Source organism: Mixophyes fleayi, chromosome 3, assembly GCF_038048845.1.
Source record: "Mixophyes fleayi isolate aMixFle1 chromosome 3, aMixFle1.hap1, whole genome shotgun sequence".
Lineage (NCBI taxonomy): Eukaryota > Metazoa > Chordata > Amphibia > Anura > Limnodynastidae > Mixophyes > Mixophyes fleayi.
In genome coordinates, this window is record NC_134404.1 from 19,674,347 (window position 1) to 19,696,671 (window position 22,325).

Genomic DNA, 22,325 nt, shown 5'->3' on the forward strand with positions numbered 1-22,325 from the left:
CTTCCAACTATCCCGATTTAGACAAGACAGTACCGATATAAGGGCTCTGTCCCGCCGTCCTACTCGCCAAAACACTTTTGTCCCGGAGATTGTAAGGTCGTGCAGAGCCGAGATGAACGGGTGCCACACGCGGCAATGAAAGTGTGCATTGTGGGGAGGGGGTGAGGGGCAGCCAAAAAAAGATTGATGGAACAATAATTGCAGGTTCATTTCCCTCCACACCCCACTACTAAATAAGTATAAAAATGGAGGTTACTGTCCCTTTAATGCTTATTGAGAGAAAATACTATTCAATACTTTAATTTAGGTATATTTGGCAATATGATCCTGAATCACTTAAAAAAACAATACTTGCCCAAACCATTGCACTAAATGCATACACGTTAATGGTCTGACATACAATATACAGCACTGATACTTCCCAGATATCACTCCTTCACAAACCGCTCAGAGACAACGGAAACATGAGTCCGTGAGCATGACGTGTGCTAACCACAGTGCTGTCCATAAATCAAGCGTGACATCATAAGAGTCTGGCCTTGACCCTCTAACTACGGAACAATCTTTGACATTGAATGTTTGAATCCATGGGACCAGATGGTTCACGTACACAGCTTATCTTTTAGCCTTCAAGTTTGTTTTCTGTTTATCCAGTTATCCAGTTATTCCCTGCTGTGTCCTCCACCATGTTTGCACCCACCTATGTAACCTGCATTACACATGTAATCCTTGTCTCTTGTGTCATGTCATGCTGCTTGTTTTGTTACCCACGTCGTCCTGCCGCAGAATTTTGTGGCGCTTTATAAATAAACGATAATAATAATAAGATTGTATACTGATCGAATTACGAGAGCTGGTTGTATCATCAGGGACGATGAAGTGGTGGGATTTGGGAAATGTGAAGGTCGGTCTTGATCTTGGCAGGCCACGGTGGTTCGGGGCAGAGAAACTACTGGGGCACGTCGAGGCCACCAGGGAAAGTAAAGAACAGGGTTTGAACATCAGAAGACGGTCTGGATCTTGGCAGGCCACGGTGGTTCAGGGCAGAGAAACTACCGGGGCAAGTCGAGGCCACCAGGGAAAGTAAAGAACAGGGTTTGGACATCAGAAGACGGTCTGGATCTTGGCAGGCCACGGTGGTTCAGGGCAGAGAAACTACCGGGGCAAGTCGAGGCCACCAGGGAAAGTAAAGAACAGGGTTTAGACATCAGAGGCCGGTCTTGATCTTGGCAGGCCACGGTGGTTCAGGGCAGAGAAACTACTGGGGCACGTCGAGGCCACCAGGGAAAGTAAAGAACAGGGTTTAGACATCAGAGGACGGTCTTGATCTTGGCAGGCCACGGTGGTTCGGGGCAGAGAAACTACTGGGGCACGTCGAGGCCACCAGGGAAAGTAAAGCACAGGGTTTGGGCATCAGAGGTCGGTCTTGATCTTGGCAGGCCAAGGTGGTTCGGAAACTACTGGGGCACGTCGAGGTGTCGAAGTCGTATAATTGGATGAACGAAAGTATATTGGTTAATATTGTTTTATCGTGCGATTGCACTCTACACGTGGCATAACGCGATCGCACGTAAAATACGCACGCACACACTCGTACTACAACATTTCGTTATATATATATATTTCATATTTATATGGATTCCATTCCACAGTGATTTATGAGCAGATAGTATTTAGTTTATTATTAGTTTATATATTATGATTATATATACACTTCAGTGCTATTTAAGGTTCAGGTTATAGGAAATGTGTCATGTCTGATAACATTTTAATCCACTATTTATCAGCAGCTGTCCGGTTCATTCGCCGAAGAGATCGCATATTGCATACTCTAGTTATTGATGTTAGGGAATAAATAGTCAGAGTGATACCAAACTGTAAAATGCTAATGGACTAGTTGTAACTGGTTTCTGGGCGGGAGAATCATCTGGAATGTTGACCCTCAGCCTTTGAGGGGGTTGTTTGAACTAGCATATGACCTGTTTACACTGGACCCATCTGAAGTCTGGACCTATAGAAGCAAGCCATGTCATCTGCATTGTTCTCTCTGTAACACTGAATGTATATAATCATAGCTGTGCTCCCACTAGCTTTAGTCTACTCTGACCACAGTATTCTAGAGTAATATACTGTTCACTGGTACCTGTGGGAGCGCAGTGAGCGCATGCGATCGCAGCGGTATGTATTTATCTTTTGGTATTGGCTGTACTGTATTATAATCATGTATTGAACTGTTAAATGTTATATCTGCTAAAATAAATTACTTTGTGCGTTGGAAACACAATACAATCGCTTGGGAAATGCTTATTTGAAAACGATAAAATTACTTTAATAGAGCCAACCAGGAAAAGTAGAGAACATGGTTTGGACATCAGAGGTCGGTCTTGATCTTTGCATGCCACTGTGGTTTGGGGCAGAGAAACTACTGGGGTATGTTAAAGCCACCAGGGAAAGTAAAGAACAGGGTTTGGACATCAGAGGTCCGTCTTGATCTTGGCAGGCCACGGTGGTTCGGGGCAGAGAAACTACTGGGGCATGTCGAGGCCACCAGGGAAAGTAAAAAACAGGGTTGGGACATCAGAGGACGGTCTGGATCTTGGCAGGCCACGGTGGTCCTGGGCAGAGAAACTACTGGGGCACATCGAGGCCACCAGGAAAAGTAAAGAACAGGTTTGAACATCAGAGGTCGGTCTTGATCTTGGCAGGCCACGGTGGTTTGGGGCAGAGAAACTACTGGGGCACGTCGAAAGCCACCAGGGAAAGTAAAGAACAGGGTTGGACATCAGAACGGTCTTGATCTTGGTTGGCCACGGTGGTTCGGGGGTCGAGAAACTACTGGGGCACGTCGAGGCCACCAGGGAAAGTAAAGAACAGGATTTGGACATCAGAGGGCGATCTTTGTCTTGGCAGGCCACAGTGGTTGGAGGCAGAGAAACTACAGGGGCAGGTCGAGGCCTCCAGGGAAAGTAAAGAACAGGGTTTGGACATCAGTGGCCGGTCTTGATCTTGCCAGGCCACAGTGGTTCGGGACAGAGAAACTACAGGGGCACGTTGAGGCCACCAGGGAAAGTAAAGAACAGGACTTGGACATCAGAGGCCGGTCTTGATCTTGGCAGGCCACGGTGGTTCGGGGCAGAGAAACTACAGAGGCACATCGAGGCAACCAGGGAAAGTAACAAACAGGGTTTGGACATCAGAGGCCGGTCTTGATCTTGGCAGGCCACGGTGGTTCGGGGCAGAGAAACTACAGGGGCACGTTCGAGGCCACCAGGGAAAGTAACAAACAAGGTTTGGACATCAGAGGCCGGTCTTGATCTTGGCAGACCACGGTGGTTCAGGGCAGAGAAACTACAGGGGCACATCGAGGCCACCAGTGAAAGTAAGGAACAGGGTTTGGACAACGGACGCCAGTCAGAAAGGAGGGAGATCTCCCAATTATTATAAAGGCAAACTTAGGAAAGTAGGATAACAACCCAGAACTATCTCCTGGTTTATAATTTGCCCAAACATAAAAGCTTTGAGGAAGCGATAGGAAACGTCTGGCCTTGCACAAAGACAGGGCTATCTGTATGCATTTTTTAAAAAAAATTGTATTCATTATTGTAGAATGGAGAGAGAAAGCATGGCTCTTTAACAACGATTAGCGTACAATATACGGAATGTCTTTTAACCTGCTGGCTGTAACATAAACTAGAGGACCCAGGGACCAGCTTGTGTCGCATGTTCCAGACAAACGTTTACCTTGTGCGATGTTCTTGTTTATGTTCTGATACATATCAAGTGTCTTGTTATTGGAATAGAAAATTTACGATGTAGTGCACGTGTGTGTAAACAACCAGTTTCAAAGCAATTAAAGGGCCGATTTAATGTCACTGAGGGTAAGCGTCCTACAGATGTAATGACCAAAATAAATATGTTTATTCTGTTCTATTTTTGTATTATGCTTTCAAATAACAAAAGGATCATTCTGATCACTTACATAAGCGATCACTAGTGTTTTTCCATTACACGGACCACCCAAAACTGAAATTGATTTATCATCCCCAACCATGAACCATGAAGTTATAAAAATCCACTGTTCAGTGTTACCCTAGCATTGCATTGCAGCTCTGGTAAAAAGTAAAGTACTACCGCTCCCACTCTACTAAAGGCAGCCAAAGATCCCCCCACCCTGAAAGACTCCAATACAGACCAAAAGCCTGTGGTGACAGCATTAGACTGGTTATGACACATCTGGCCCCGCCCTTGAGTACGAATTTAACAATCTACACAGCACATTTCAGCAAAGCAAGTTTGCAAGTCTGTCAGTCACCCCATGTCTGCTCTGTTAGAGAAGCACCTCTTAATAAGGAAATCTGCTGTAGGGGATGACAGCGAGCATATAACCACTCCAGTTATTTCTCGAGTATTTTGAAGCTCAGTGACACACAACCTTCGAATGATATATATGAATGTCAAAAAGATATGTCTTCTTTTATAACAACAATTTTGTTTCCATATTATTTTTAACACAACATATATTTTATTAGATTCTACATCACATTATGTTGCAACTAGTCCAATGTTAAAACAGAACGTGGAATCTTGTATCTGATAAATTCCGAAAATAAGATCTTGACCGTCATTCCTTTGCTGATAGAGGAAACGGGATGAGCCTGTTTGCACAGACACCTGACAAGCTGAAACATATGTAAAGGGTGCAAAAGACAGAAGCTGACAAAGCAGAAGGCACCGACCAACTAGTACCACACAGTAAACAATCACCAATCACGTGGTCTGACAGTACACAACCAGCGAGGTATGACTGACAGACTGGACACTCCTGTTGTTTACATGAACTTTCCAAGAATCGTCTTACGTAATCCTCAGCTAAACTGTTATTTAAGTGAGTTTATTCTAAATATTTTCTCTCTGTACCAAAAATACAAGGGTCGTGTTACATAATGATATCATTAAACTGGAACTAAATGCAAATAAGATGCAAACGCTTCTACCAAAGAGCAATTATACTGAACACGAATATGCGTTTCCAGACTTTTTTTGCTGAATAAATCAGCAATATTCATCAGCAATAAAGATTCCCAGAGAGGGAGGATTTACTGGAGAAGAGTTTATGTATACTGAATCGGTCATCATAGTTTTACTTTCTTTCAAATCTTGCAAGAGATGCCAAACACGCAGAAGCTTTACTATCTGCAACAAACAGCGTCCACTTGTCCGTCTAGTGCACTCACAGCGGCTGGCTGACTGGTCAGCTTGGGGAACGGGCACCATCATCATCATCATCATTTATTTATATAGCGCCAGCAAATTCCGTAGCGCTTTACAATTGGGAACAAACATTGATAAGACAATACTTGCTCGCAAGCTTACAATCTATAGGATCAATTCCAGCTGCGTCTAGTTTTGCGGGATTGCGCGCCTGACTGAAAACGCAGGTAGTGGGAGAGTGACGATCACACCTCAGACTCCATCTTGTTGTCACTTTAGAACTATCCCCTTCACGTTTTTGCATCGAGCGCCTAACCTGCGCTCAGCGTGGGGCAGCCGTATGCGCCCCTGCTCCTCTAATCAGAGGATGCTAAACATTACACCCACACAGACGCCACCGTTTTGACCTGCATACTGGTAATTAGAAGCTGCGCTACCCTCTAGGTGAAATATTTTATCCCCTCACCCTTAGATGGGGCCAGGTGGGGCTGTGTTTTGACTCCCATTTAGACAGACAAAAACAAATTATTATCAGCTGCATTTCTCTATGTGACACAATGGTACACGCAGAGGCAAACGCAGAATTTGTAGAGGAGGGTTTCCACACCACATCGCCAGTGGGCGTGACCAGCATGCATGGGGGCGTGGCTATAATATTAGACAGTGCTTGGCTGCTCTCCAACTCTTCCTATCCCTATAATATACATGGGCAATGCTGCGTGTACTACTGTTAGGTGCACACAGCTCTCCCTTTTCAAGCAGAGCCGAGTGAAGTGGGGGCAGGGTCCAGCCACCTCAATTATACAGTGCCCCAGGCTTGGAGGGAGGTTTCCAGGCACTAGGAACCCCCCCCCCCCCCCCTCGGTTTGTCTATGACAGGCTGTGCATGGTATACACATTCCTGCTTTAAGATAATGACACATGATTAGCATTAGTACAGTCACCTAGTGTATTTAACCGTCGACAGTCAATCCACCAATTTTACACCCTGTGATTTTACTTTTTTTTTTACAGTCCCCTCATTCCCTAGTGCATTTCCACCACAAAATGTTCCCAGATACAGTATTATTATCTTATATTTATAAGGCACCAGAAAAGGTCTGCAGCGCCGTATATGACATTTACAGTAGTATACAATACACAGACAGCAACGGTCCATAACACATCACGTCCAACGTGACGTAGGGCTGCGCTCAGGAAGAGAGGGCTAGGGGGGCAGCCTAGAGGTACAGAGGGTGATGAAATCCTAGAAGGAGAACGTAAGGAAAGAGGACCTTACACCCAACCAGGTCATAAGCACAAGAAACGTTTTTTAACATTTGTTTCGATAGAGAAAAAAAACACACTCGCCATTACGTTTGGTTTAAGTAAATCCCCTCTATAAGTATAAACTTCCTTCTCGTCTACGAATGAACGTAGCAAAACATTAATTCTAAAATACATCCACAAGATCATATAGTATATGCTCGACCAATGAAGATAGTTTCAGAGGTGAATTCGCAATCAGCCGATCAGGAGCGGCTAGCTAGTACTGGCCTACCATCATCATTCATCATCATCAATGTGTATTTGCACCAGCCTAATATTGTGTTGTTCCCCTGACCCGTCGAGGCACGGACTCCACAAGACCTCTGAAGGTGTCCTGTGGTATCTGGCACCAAGACGTGAGCAGCAGATCCTTTAAGTCCTGTAACTTGGGAGGTGCTGATATGCTAAACCAAGTCTCGGCCACCGGGCTAAAATTTGTCAGCCCAACCCTGAGGCCAAGTCAACACCTTGAACTCTTTGTTATGTTCCTCCAACCATTCCTGAGCAATGTTTGCAGAGTGCCATTTACTAACGAGGCACGAGTGCCTCACACCTCACTAGGGAATTGATAGGATGAATTCAGAAGACAAACTGTCTGTCTCCAGTGTGTGTAGACAACTGATACGCTTTAATGTCAATAGATTAAGATTAATGTCCATGGTATTTAAACGGGTTGGGTATGAATTGCCGACAGTGACTATGTTGACACTTATACTGTCCACGCCAAAATGGTGATGGTGCAAACGCCGACATGTTCATTCTGTCCACAGAATGGTGAGACATTAACCCTAGTGCTGACAGCAACACAGCCGCTGGCCCCAACGGCACAATACAGTAAATTAATAAATCAATTAAAAAAACAGAGTGCCCCCTTAAACAGATAAACCCTAGTGCTGCCAGGCTGTTACCTGCAAAATCTGTGGGACAATATGCATGGGGGTCCCCCCGATTTTACTAAAACAAGTACTAGGCTGTGCCAGTGGTCAAACGAGGTGTGTGGTTTATTTATATTTTGGGTTGGTGCCAGGACATTCTGGCACTTGCAGTTCCCACAGCGCCAGTATACCCTGGCAGCCATGAATATACTGGTGCTTATAGTACTACAAGTACCAGCATGCCCAAACTGTTAATGGCAGCCCAGGCTTGCTAGGACCTGTAGAGTACCAATAAAAATTGCGAGCTCTAATATATATATATATATATATATATATATATACATATAAATATACACACACTGTTTTTTAAATGAATTTATTCGTTATATTGTGGCGGCGTGTCCGGGGGCCGTATGGTTGTCAGTAATATGGTTAATGTGTTTGGAGTGTAGGGGGATTTTGAGGTTCATGTTTGTGTGTTTTTATTTTGTGTTGTTTTTATATTAACTAATTTGTGCCGCACCCGTTGGCTGCATAGCCAACGTGTCCAACAACAAATTTAATGTCAATGCCCTTTGAATGTCGACATTGTGACTGTTGACATTACTACTGTTCGACGGTCACAATGTCAGCATTTTAAACACGTCCGCAGAACGAATCCGTCGACTGTTGAGATTTCGGTGACGACAGATTCACCGTCGGAAATACGACTACGTTCCATGTAAGCCGTATCCTTTTAATGTTAATAAATGTACAATATTATTCCATGTATAGGCCGGTGTGTTATCTGTATCAGGGTTATTGTAGAGGAGCAGCAGATGTGGAGGATTTGTCCGGCAGCAGGGAACAGACACCAGATATCAGGAATTCAATAGGACCAAGGTTCAGGTTGTAAGTAGGTGAGTCAAAAAGTCATTATCTCTTTAGCAACGATACTGTCTGGTAGACATAGCTGTTTGGTTCCCATCATCAGGTTAAACAGTTTCTGTTTTGACCCCACATCATGAAACGATTAATAATGATTAACCAACGTCAGTGTCAGCAAACAGCGATGAACGATAAGAGTGTCGGGTGCTACGAGTGGGACAGGCAAACCGCGTCCTAGGTGAACCACAAGTGTCCTGTGCAGGGGATGACAAACAGCGTATCCGCAGGGAATACTGATAGCGCTGTTTACTGGACGTCGGACCTTTGGGAGGCGTTAAGGGGAATTCCCACTATCATCCAAGGCTTCCGCTGTGAATTGATGTATTTCCTTTTAAAGACCTTACTGTTGTGTACAAAGTACATATACTATTTTATTAAACACAAAGACATGAAATTAAGCACCTGTACAAACTCACATGGAGATATTATTAGCAATTAGCTGATGGGACATAATTGTTTTGCAAAAAAGAAGATCATTGTGGATCCACTCTGATATCCTAAAGATCTAGGGCCTGATTCATTAAGGATCTTAAATTAAGAAGTTTCTTATTTCAGTCTCCTTGACAAAACCATGTTACAATGCAAGGGGTGCAAATTAGTTTTCTGTTTTGCACATAAGTTAAATACTGACTGTTTTTTCATGTAACACACAAATATCAACTTTAAATTTCAGTGTACAAATAAGCTATCAAGTATTTGTGTGCTACATGAAAAAACAGTCAGTATTTAACTTATGTGCAAAACAGAAAACTAATTTGCACCCCTTGCATTGTAACATGGTTTTGTCAAGGAGACTGAAATAAGAAACTTCTTAATTTAAGATCCTTAATGAATCAGGCCCCTACTAATATTTGGGTGTAATTTTGTCCAGCAGGTGCAGGTCCTCCTGAATATTAATTGGACTTTACGGGGCTGTTTTGTTAAAAGGCGAAAATTGCCATCGATAGTACTGCTACAGCTAGCGGTAAGATTTTCAGCAGTACTTGTACCGCCAAAATACCTGTTCTGTTGGCGGCATCTCAGGAAGTCTAAAGCTTTTAAATCATACTTGCCAACTCTCCCGGGAATATCCGGGAGACTTCCGAAATCCGTGCAGGTCTCCCGTACTCCCGGGAAAGTAAGCAAGTGTCCCGCATACTGCAAATTACTCGGCAAAATGAAGCGATTTGCGGTGAATCGCGTCATTTTATCCCTGCCCCTGTTTGGCACGGGGTTGGGGTCATTTACTGCGCCCGCCCCCTCACGCCCACTAACCATGCCCCCTGCTGGGAACTCCCGGAATTCACTATTCAAAGGTTGGCAAGTATGTTTTAAATATTTAAAAAAATAAATATTTTTAACTTTTTTATTTTTTATTAATGGAACTGATAGCCCAAATCTTGGTTTTCAGTCACTCTGCGCCTGCGCCCTCAGAGGGTCAGTCCAAATTTTAGGGCCCTGTCCCGCTGTTGGGGGAAGGGAGGTATGTAATTGACAGCAGGGTGCGTGACCGCGCCCCTTTATGTCGTGGCCACGCCCCCTGTCCTGCCGCCAGGGACAGACATGTTGGCGAGGTATGTATCAGATTGATAAATAGGCCCCTATGGCTTGTACATTATTACAGTACAAAGATTATTTCTTTATTACATGCAGCCAATATATACATTTGTGTGTGTGTGTGTGTTTTGTGCATGTTACATGTATGCTATGCATGTATGAAACATGTGACGCTGGAGATTTTGATTGGGAAAAAAGTTGAAGATGGAACCAATTAAAAGATATTAATTAAAAAAACAAGCAAACAAGACAACTAGGTCAGGTCTGGCCAACCTGTGGCTCTCCCAGTGTTGTGAAACTACAACTCCCAACATGCTCTGCCTATAGATAGCCAGTCGATAGCTCACAGAGCATGCTGGGACTTGTAGTCTCACCACCCTGGAGAGGTCAATCAGAGAATAGCATTTCCATACCATTCAGATTCCTTATATACATTGAGAAAGGCATCATGGCAGCCCCCAATCAGCGGAGATGATAGAAGTGATGTAAATTCCCTAGGCACATAATAGCCCATACCTGCTGCTGGCTCTGTTCTTCCAGATTGAGTTTGACCTCTAGGGACTGGCGCGCTTCGAGGAAGGCTTTCCGGTGCTTGCGGTCTGCCATGTAGTAGGACATGATGCCAACAGCGATTGTACACAGGTAGATGGCTATGTTAGACAGGACCTGCGGAGAAAGGAAGTAAGAGTCGTCCGTCAACAATAAATATATTGTTCAAGCAAGAACAAAAGCTTATTAAAATATCTTTTGGATACGGGTTGCTGAAATACAAATTTACTACTTTGCATAAATTGATCTGAAATAGAACACAGACAAAAGTCACGATCAATGTACTCTCACTGCGGGAGTACCACTGCTTACTAACGGTTATAGCTGAATTGAGGTTGGATGCAGTACCCTCTCATTAACTGCAGGTGGTGCTGTTTGCCGCTGCTTGCTATGAAGATTGTTAGTTGCTGCCTAAAATCTATAAATACACAGACGTATTATACAACAACACTGCATGACGGAGGGGGATAGTGCCGGCCATCAGTTGTAGAGCTACAATAGACTTAAAGATCTTCTACCTTATTCTTTCTATGTTGCAATAACTGTGAGAAAGACTGCCTTACCTGAGAAGTCTAAGGGCTAGATTTACTAAGCTGCGGGTTTGAAAAAGTGGGGATGTTGCCTATAGCAACCAATCAGATTCTAGCTTTCATTTATTTAGTACCTTCTACAAAATGATAGCTAGAATCTGATTGGTTGCTATAGGCAACATCCCCACTTTTTCAAACCCGCAGCTTAGTAAATCTAGCCCTAAGTGGTTAAACGTATTAAAGAGTGATTTTTGCAAATTGCAGATGCTGAGCCGCTAAATTTAAAACGGCACTGTTGTTATCGTCTATTTGCAAAACTCGCTCTTTAATACATGTACCCCACATACTTGTACTTTTTATATACTATTGTGCTATTGTAGATTACTGTATCTTGTGACATATTTTTAATTTCTTTTCATTTGCAAGCAAGACAATCACAGCATTGAAAACGGCTGCGTCAATTGCAGTTTTAGGTATCACATTAATAACCATTTATCAAGCAGAAAATTTGCCGTTTCACCATTAACTTTTAATTCATCGGTCTATTGATTGAAACAGTTATTATAATTGACTTATCACTACCAGGTGTAATCCGTTTATAACATCATCCATCCCCCTCCTCATATTGGACATAGTTGACAACTGTCTCTAACTTCCAGTGACAGTCCCTGTTTTTAAATAGGGACAACTGCAAAATGTCCCCCAGAGGGCAGCGCTAGGCTGCCCATTAGCTCATTTCCCCCCAACATATCCCCCCTCGGGACCAACAGGTCCTCGGATGGGGCAGTGCTCTAAAATTGGGACTGTACCGCTGAAATCAGGACAGTTGGGAGGTGTGATATTGGCACTGCCCATAAAATGGCTGCCGTCCCTACGCTTCCCTGACATACCTGCTTTGTTTCTAGTCTACCTCATAAAATGTCTGCCGTCCCTACGCTTCCCTGACATACCTGCTTTCTAGTCTACCTCATAAAATGGCTGCCTGCACCATGTTCGTGATGCGCTTCAAGGCTCTCCGTGGGCCTATCCTTTGCGTCCTACATTCGTGTCCTCTTATTTCTTTACTATATTTCCAGCCACCATATAAAGATATGTGTCTGGTCTTCCCATACAAGGTCACGGTAATAGGCTGAATTCCTGACATTCCTGAAAGATGATATTTTGTATGTCAGGATTAGGCAGGATTCAGTTCGTCTGCAGACGCTGAAGCTACCTATTCCTTTTCTGACGCCGCTATGAAGAGAAACGCGGACACTGGTGTGAAAACTCTGGCACTGGCGTGGAAACGCTGGTACTGGTGTGGAAACGCCACGCCGTGTTTGATTTTCGTGTCATTAGACTCCAGTTATAAACGTGTTATGATAATCAGCAACCGAAACTGTTCTGTCTAAGCAAATGTTCAAAGGTTGCCCAATATTACAACTGTTGGACCTTTGAAATGGGCCGTTTAGCACCTAGCAATGATATTTTACCTCAGTTGGATAAAGCATACTTGCCAACTCTCCCAGAATGTCCGGGAGACTCCCGAAATCCGGGTAGGTCTTCTGGACTCCCTGGAGAGCAGGCAAGTATCCCGCATATTGGAATTTATTTGCTTTAATGACGCGATTCGCAGTTAATCGTGCCATTTAGGCCCCACCCCCTGCAACGTAATGACGCAGATGCATCATTTTAACACGGGGGGCGGGACAAAATGATGGCGATTCCCGGAGAATCGCATCTTGGTGGCTTTAAATCTGCCATTTTTACGCTCACAGGAAATCCGTTACAACTCCGAATTGGATCTAATACGGGACAGTAAGCTGAGAAAGCAGTCATTTGAGCTACTGTGACATCACTGGCTCAGCCCCCTGTGTGTGTGTGACTCAAATGATCTACACATTGCATTTCTATAAGGCAAGTCTGAGGGTCCTATTTATTAAAAAGTGACGATAGGGATAGCTTTCTATCGGCGCTTATGCTGAGATGGCGGTAGCAGAAGAAGAATTGCGCCATTCTCCACGCTTTGCAATACTCCGGCGATAGCAGCGCTGGAGCCCATGTTAACCCCTTGATAGATCGGGCACTCGGTCACTCTATGTCCGCTCTGTTAGAACAACATCTCCCTCCTGCAGACCAGTGACAGAGAGCACGATGATCATATATAGTTATGTATAAACACTCCAATTATTTTATCTGTACTTTCCCGCTCAGTAATACTCAGCCTTTGATATACACTATTAGGGAAATAGACGACAAGATTACAACAGCGATCTATCCAAACTCAGCAAGAAATGAGGCAAAACAGATACCCAAGTTTATTCCAAACTTAAACTAAGAGTAACAAATGAGGTTAAGTTTGCGAGGGCTTTACCCGTTCCATTCATTAGTGTAACGAGGGGCTGTTATGGGGGTGGGGGGGTCTAAGCCTCCCAAGCTTTTGGTACTTTGCTATTATCAACGTTTGCATGGTGTAAACTTTTCGCTGGGGATTGGATTGATCGTTTCCAGAATCTCGTCCTGCGAGGTTTCAGAGTAGATCTAAGCCTACGGCAGATACCTTGTAATGTAACAGATGAGTATACTATTGTACTTTTATCTTTGAATGTTGGAACCAACCTGTTTACTGGAGAAATAATTTATTGCTCACTGAGGGCTGCCATATTTATGAGAAATTCCATCCCACCTTCCAAGTCAACTAATGTCAGAGTACATTCCTAGGTTTTAAAGTGGAGATATGGGGGTCTAGTAATTGTCTGGAGCCCCAACTCGGTGATACAGGCCCCAGCGGGGCCTTCACTCAGTTTATGAAGGGGTCAATGTAGAAGAAATCTCCAATTTCTCCTGCATTGACCCCTTCCTCCCCTTGTCTTATGGGAGGAACAGTTTTGGGTCAGAATTCATCACCTGATTGTCTGCGTGTCCGCTATTTCCAAAAAGAACACTATTTAGCCAGATCATCTAAATATTCACAGCATCAGGAGTTGAGTGGGATGTTTTGTGTGATGCCACAGACTGAGAGTTATATAGCGGAAGGAGCAGGGTCCCCAGCAGCACAGAGTATATCAGGAGATGGGTGATGTGTTAGTGAGGACAGGCTGCATGTGACAGGGGCAGTGACATGATGTGAGGAGGGGAATGGAGGCAGCAGGAAGCCACAGACTGAGAGTTATATAGTGGAAGGAGCAGGGTCCCCAGCAGCACAGAGTATATCAGGTGATGAGTGATGTGTTAGTGAGGACAGTGCTGCATGTGACAGGGGCAGTGACACGATGTGAGGAGGGGAATGGAGGCAGCAGGAAGCCACAGACTGAGAGTTATATAGTGGAAGGAGCAGGGTCCCCAGCAGCACAGAGTATATCAGGTGATGAGTGATGTGTTAGTGAGGACAGTGCTGCATGTGACAGGGGCAGTGACACGATGTGAGGAGGGGAATGGAGGCAGCAGGAAGCCACAGACTGAGTTATATAGTGGAAGGAGCAGGGCCCCCAGCAGTACAGAGTATATCAGGAGATGAGTGATGTGTTAGTGAGGACAGGGCTACATGTGACAGGGGCAGTGACATGATGTGAGGAAGAGAATGGAGGCAGCAGGAAGCCACAGACAGAGTTATATAGTGGAAGGAGCAGGTTACCCAGCAGCACAGAGTATATCAGGAGATGAGTGATGTGTTAGTGAGGACAGGGCTGCATGTAACAGGGGCAGTGACATGATGTGAGGAGGGGAATGGAGGCAGCAGGAAGCCACAGACTGAGAGTTATATAGTGGAAGGAGCAGGGTCCCCAGCAGCACAGAGTATATCAGGAGATGAGTGATGTGTTAGTGAGGACAGGGCTGCATGTGACAGGGGCAGTGACATGATGTGAGGAGGGGAATGGAGGCAGCAGGAAGCCACAGACTGAGAGTTATATAGTAGAAGGAGCAGGGTCCCCAGCAGCACAGAGTATATCAGGAGATGAGTGATGTGTTAGTGAGGACAGGGCTGCATGTGACAGGGGCAGTGACATATTGTCACTGTGCTTGTGTGAGCGGCATGCTGGTCTTCCAGTACTATATTTCCCGGCTCATATGTGTGAACGAGCCATCGTTTGTACAGTACATTCTGAGAAACTATACTGACACGCCCGGCATTCAGTGAGAAGTGAGGAAGGAGGAGGATGCTGGGTTCCGGGTGCCACCAGATTGGTAAGTAGTTTTTTTTTTTTTTTTTTCTTTTTCCTTCCTCTTCTTCTTCCTGTCCACGGCACCCCTGTGACACACAGTTTGGGAACCTAGGCATTGGACTCATTGGATGGTAGTTTTAGTTGTGAGACCAGATATTCTATTTCGCTATATTCTAAAATTATTTCATTTACAAGTTTCTTTTATTCCACACTCAGGTGCCTCATGTAGCATAAATCATTGTCATTATCACTTTTCCAATGAGAATAAATATTCCTGCAAAACACCTCCTGCCTGGGTCCGGTCTCACTGCAGGGGTGGGAGCACTGATGAGAGACAGATAATGCAGGAGCCAATCAGAATTAATCAGATGTACTCGGATTCCCTGAAGGACTTTCACTCACATACAGTACTGGAGAACTCTGCTTGTGTGGCAGTTTCATGAGACTAATCTAGCCTGTTCTGTTTAAATATAGGTCCTCTTCGCTGGTGCAACCTGCCCGGCCCTCGGGGCCGTCTCAGTGACAGCACAGAGGGGTAACTTGCTGGCTCCTAAGTATTGGCCCTGGCACCCTGCTCTTGGTACCTTCCTCTAGATCAGAGATGTCCAAACTCAGTCCTCAAGGGCTGCCAACAGTTCAGGTTTTCAGGATGTCTTCAATCACGCACAGGTGACTTAATCTTTTTGGCTGGCTCAGTAATTATCCCACCTGTTTCTACAGACAGAATTCCAGAAAACATGACCTGCTGGTAGCCCTTGAGGACTGAGTTTGGACACCTCTGCTCTAGATGGTTATAAAGAGGGAAACAAGGACACGACAGCTTATTGGCTTCAACAGTGGAGAACATGACACCATCCCAAGACTTATTATTATATATTGTTAGTAACTCTCTTCAGCCGCACTAGTGTTGTCCATCGCACAGTGACCGATCAGCTTCAAGGGGATTAAAGCACAGGGCTGGAAGATATTGTTCAATTGGCTCGTGTTAGAGTTATGCAAGGGCCGACGGCTTAATATGACTGGCTGCAGAATGAGCAGTAGACTGTGAATCTATCAATATATTATATATTATCATTATAACATGATGGTATTGGGGATTGATAGTGACATGATATTATATGGGGGATAATATGGGGGGATTATTTTTGATATAGGGGGGGGGGATTGATGACATGAAAATGATGACAGGTCACAAAAGCCAAGGGCCCTCCATACAAATTTTGGGGGCCCCTTTAAAAAAATTTGGGGAGTGGGGGGGCACAAATTTCTAGTTGACCCCTTGGAAAATAAGAGTACAGATTGCCTAAGTATGGTTGTTTAGCAACAGGTGACAAATCCCAGCACGTACTGCCAACCTGTCTATCAGGCATACTGGCACTTGTAGTTCCACAAGAGCAACGTTGAACAAACTGAAAAAAACAAACTGTCCCCGCTGTTTGTATTTACAGCACTTTGCATCCCTAAATAAATATATATATATATATATATATATATATATATATATATATATATACATTTTATAACAATTATTGTTCCAATTAACTGAGCAAATGACATTAACATTACAACAGACCTTAAATACAAGTTCTTATGTCTTGTTTTAAAACCCACACATTTTTGTTTAAAGGTCCTCTAACCATAACATATGAAGCCTATATTACACTATCTATCTATTCTATAACAGACTTACAGACAGGAAGTCTGGTTATTCTAAAAAGTACACCCACCCCCCATTACCAGACCTCTATCTGAACCACTGTCTGTTCTGATAAGTAACTGAAACTTTTACATATATATTTTTGAGTGTTCATTGTAGCTATTTTATATAACAGAACCTGTATCTTAGTGACTACCAATGTGAATTTAAAGAAGAAGACTACTCAGAAACACACAAGTGAATTGTTCTTTAGAAGACGCTGAGTCCTTGGCGTGGAAATGATACCTGCACAAAATTACATTAAAAACACCACTAAGCTTTAGAGTGAGCGCATTGTCCTGCAATAGACTGACAGTCGGAACGTTTAAAGAACCATAACCAAACAAAACATAATCTTATTATAAAACAAGTTAACCCGTGCATGATACTCATGCATTCTAGTCAAATCAAGCTACTTAAGGTGTTAAAAAGGTTCTTGTCATGCATTTGGGCCTAGCCCAGGCCTCCTCAGGGGAAGAGCGTTACTTCCCGACGCAAGCGCCCTTTTTTAACGTGGTTTTGTCCACATGTCACCACCTCATCATTTTTCTCCATCACCTCATCCTTCATCTTCATCGCCACATCCTTCATCAAGCTACTTAAGGTGTTAAAAACTCCCCACTGTCACCCCCGGCAACCACCAACCACTCCCAACTGTCACTTCTCCTTCAAGAAATATATAGGTCAGTGTATAACTCTGCCCAGCAGGTGGCGCTGCAGCTTGGGTTTTTTTTTTGCACACACGCCACTAGGCATTTATATAGTAGATGTTATGTCACAGCTGATTTTTCCATGCAGCACACAAATACTTGATAGCTTATTTGTACACTGAAATTTAAAGTTGATATTTGTGTGCAACATGAAAAAACAGCCAGTATTTAACTTATGTGCAAAATTGCACCCCTTGCATTGTAACATGCAGGCCCGGCGCTCCCATTAGGCCGGGCTCTGGTGGGCGCCACAGAAGTATTGTACTTTAATACTGTTGTACTTTAATACTGTGCGGCAACCGCTGAGCATACCTTCCGCGGCCGCCGCACAGCTTCAGATAGATTCACAGGGAGGGGCAAGGGGCCATCGATCGCGACCATCGCTCTCCCCTCCAACAGCTGATGGGTCAGACCATCCCTCCGACTCCTCTCCTCCACTCCCGCTCCTGGGGAGGGGGGGGGGGATTTTGAGATTGTGCCTAGGGCGCCGAGGACCCTAGCACCCGCCCTGGTAACATGGGTTTGTCCAGAAAACTGAAGTAAGAAAACCTACTCAATTTCTTGCCTAAGTTCCTTAATGAATCAGACCCCTAGACTCGTATTCAATAAGAGACGTTTCCTCAGATCAGCTTTTACTTGAACACTGACGTGCGTATCTTTGAATTACACTTGGTGTTTAAAAAAAAAATAAAAAAAAACTTTTACTGGGCACCGTGTGATCTGGTGCCTTTGAGAGACTGAAAGAAGCAGAGACACAGTCCTTTAAAAATTAAAAATAAATTGTAATATGTAAAAATGGCTTCTCCCCCCTCCACCCCTCAATGAGAAACAAATACCAGTGGTATAGACTTGGCTGGTTACTACTATAGGAGGGGGACAATGACCCTGAGGTCCCCCGCTGAAAAAATTATAACTATCACGAGGATATGCCAGTCCGGGCTGCCCATGGGTGAAGTGAGCGGCTATACAATAGTATGTTATAGCCTTACTGTCCAACTCTCTCGGAGTGTCCGGGAGACTCCCGTATGTCGCGGGAGTCTCACGGACTCCCGGGAGAGTGTGGCAATCTCCCGCATCTGCCCACTTCCTAGTGAAGTGGAAGTGGGCAGAATTAGGTCCACAAAGCAGCATTTCACCGGGAATCGCGGCATTTGGCCCCGTCCCCTGCTGTAAAATGATGCGTTTGCATCATTACGCTACAGGGGCGGGTCCAAAATTACGCAAATTTTTGAGCCCCGCCCCCCATCACACCCACCTCCCCCGGCAGGCTCCCGGAAGCCAACTTATGAAAGTTGGTAAGTATGATTATAGCAGCATTTCTGAGTGTAACTCACCGTTTGGTGTTCAGTTGTCAAAATCAAATTTGTCTCCAATGCAGAAGCAGCAGTGGCTGAGCTAGTTACATAGGACCTGAGTCATTAAGGAAAGTAAGTTAAAAAGTGAACAAGTTTTCTCCTGGACAAAACCATGTTGCAATGCGAGGGGTGGAAATTAGTTTATTATCTTGCACATAAGTTAAATACTGACTGTTTTTTCATGTAGCACACAAATACTTGATAGCTTTATTTGTACACTGACATTTAACGTTAATCTAGGACATGTCTTACCCCAACTATAACCTGTCCCCACATTTTAAATTTACCTCCCCCTCCAATGCAACATGGTTTTGCTCAGGTGAAAAGTTACTCATTTATTTTGCTTTACTTTCCTAAATTAATCAGGCCCATAGACTTCAAAGCAATTTGGGATCCAGAAAAATGGCTGGCACTTGTATAACTTAGTAATGGAGGCACAATGTAACACAGAAGTTAAATCAACTAATTCACCTTCTGGCAGAACTTTATCCAGGAACTTCCCCTCAACAGAAATAATAAACCAGAGTTCTTCATTACTCCATACTTGCCCACTCTTCCGGAATTCCCAGGAGGCTCCTGAATTTCGGGGAGTGGGCAAACCTCCCGGATTCACCCAAATTCACAGCATTGAATGGTTGAATGGTGGGGGCGGGGCTTAATTGTGTCATTAAGCCCCACCCCCGCTATTAAATGCTGTGAATTTCTGCATTTGATAGTGGGGCGGGGCTATGGTAAAGCGACAATGTCACCACGCCCCCTCCTACCTCCCCCCTATCACATGACTTCTCCTCCCCGAAGTTTTTAATTAATGCATTACTCTCCATTCTCTGTGTGTAACATGTATGCGTGTCCCATGTATATGTATGTATGACATGGGGAAAGTCCGGGGGCCACAGCCCTAATTTTAGATGCTTGTAAGATTATGTTTGGGGTGGGGGGAGTACAGGGCAGCCTAGCACTTCAAAACCCCTAGACTCGCCCCCAACATAACGTGGCCACGCCCCATGTCCCAATGTTGGATTTCCAAATGTATGACTTGCAACCCTGGGGTGGCAGGTGGGTGCTCACAGTAAAAGTGAATTAGAATTGGATGTAATAAGATTGTGGAACTACAAACCCCAGCAAAGCCTGGCAGCCATCATCTACCTACCTTATAATAGTTATGGGCAGACCCCCTCTACCCCAATAGAACAGGCATGTCTCCAGCAAAGGGCGCTAACACCTGCCTGCCAGGCACTTAACACTAAGTGGGCGGAGTCGTGGTGACGCAATCATCATGTGCCCCGCCCCACCCACTCCATGAGGCGAGTGGCGTCATTACACTGTGCCCCCCTCTTATTTTTATACCTCCCCTTCGCATCCACTGGGGGAGGGACAAAATATAGGGACATATCAACCTTAGGTCCCTATGGGTATAGCCAGCAGCAACAAGCGCAAAATAAAATAATAGCCTATCACGGGTGGGCTACATTAACCTACTGTTTTTTTTGTTTTTTTTAAATGCAATGTCTGCCAGCCCCCATATTATCTGCTACTGCAATAGTTCTGCCTGTGCAATGACTTTATGCCAGTGAAAGTAAGTGCCCATGTTATGGAAATAGCATAGTTGCCTACATGTCCGGGAGACTCCTGAATTTTTGGGAGTCCTCGCGGACTCCCGGAAGAGCAGGCTTAACTCCCGGTTCCTAACCACCGAAGCAGTACGGTGGCGGGGGATGGGGCTTAGGGCGCCATCGTGGCCCTGCCCTCTGCTCCAATTGGTCCGAAAAGGCGATTGATGTTTAGAGGGTGTGGCCAAATGACACTACCCACCGGGCCCCGGCCCCAACACGCCCACCTCCCCCCGATCTACCTAGAGAAAGCCTTGCCAAAGTTGGCAAGTATGGACAATAGTGTGCCTGGTAGGGGTGCCTGTATTATACCAGCTGCGCCCATGGCTCTACCCCTCGCTATTTACCATCGTTCTGCCGTTACCCGGGGCTGTGAAGTAGTTTGTTTATGAGAACTGTGAAAAAAAAGATGTTCTCACAAATAAAAAAAACTGTTTATATTTTTATATCCTGGCTGGAAAAATATATGACAGAAAGTGGCTATTTTTAATGGCCACTCTGGGTTTCCATGACAAATATTCCAAAAACGACGTGAACAAACACATGCTCTGTGCTGGGAACAATATAAAACATACAGCTATGGGAAGTCTGGGAGTGTCAATGGGCCAGTTCCCACCGTAGGGCCTGGCTATCATCCTGCGGGGATAAGGCTGATCTTCTAGCGAGGATTTCTGTTATCGTCGCAGTTTATGTGCAATATATCGCTAGGGTAGCGGAACGATACTAATCTGCTTCGCCGATACGGCCAGGAATTAAGGGTCAACTTACCGAATCGCCGGGGTGGTTCGCACAGGCGCGGTGAACTGATAGACCAGACTTAGGATTTCACACCAGGTGAAATAGACTAAAATAAAAATATTTTTTTTTACAATGTTATAGAAAAATAGTTACAAATATTTAACATTTACATTAATGTTATATTCATCTGTATTAATATTTTTGCAGAATGAAAAAATGTTTTCCCCCCAAAATAATAAAGCATTTTTTCATTCATTATCTTCTGCCATTTCATACGGCGGTATTGCCGCCATCCAGTCTTAAAAAGGTGAAATATGCAAAGCTTGGGGAAGGTATCGGCGATGAGACACAGTGGGGCAGATTCAATTTGGTGCCATGTGACGCGATGTCCGTGGAGACACAACGCGTCGGCGTTTTTACAGAAATCTTCGCTCACTCCCCCGCGCGTTTCATAGAGGTGCGCAGGAAGATGTGCGCATCTGAACATCGAGGTTATAGGAGATACTCAGCTGCTCCCGCGATACTGGCTTGGACGATAGGGGTTAACTTACGGCTTCGCCAGGTCAGTCTTCGGGGAGTCAGCAAGCATTATTTGGGCTTTCAGTTCCACTGATTAAAATAAAAATGTTTAAAAAACATAATTTACGAATAGGGCATTTCACCTTTTGATATATATGGATTGGGGGAGGCAAGGACCGTGCAAGTGTAGTCCAAGTAGAATATGGGCGTGTTCAAATAAATGTGACCAATGAAGACCTGCGCACAGACGTCAGGAACTGTATCTACGTATCTGTGGCAGGTTCTACGAACTGATAATGATGACGATTAGCTGAGATGTGTCCGACTCAGCATCCTACATAGAATATGTCTTTTTTTCTGACGCAATTTACACCTGCGTATCAGACGGACATTAGTGTAAGAAGAATCTGGATTTAGTCCGCTGAAAAAATAATTATTTATTATTTTTTGCAATATGGAAAAAAATTATACTGTCTTTGAAAATAGATTGTAAGTTCTTTGGGACACATACAACTTTCCTGTTAATGTTTAATGTCACTTGAAGTTCTACACATCGTATTCACGTGTACTTTGTTGTTACACAACAAAGGCGCTACGCTGGGGAATATTTACACACCAG

General features: G+C 44.4%; 1 protein-coding gene across 2 annotated transcripts in view; it reads right to left on the minus strand.

Annotated features, from left to right (window-relative positions):
- The window catches only part of ADCY3 (adenylate cyclase 3), a 96,882-nt gene that overhangs the window by 60,781 nt on the left and 13,776 nt on the right, over positions 1–22,325 (minus strand). For both annotated transcript variants that reach the window (XM_075201173.1, XM_075201172.1), the window contains exon 2: positions 10,374–10,523. In XM_075201173.1, coding sequence (XP_075057274.1) covers positions 10,374–10,523 — 150 coding nt within the window. The remainder of the gene's footprint in view (positions 1–10,373; positions 10,524–22,325) is intronic.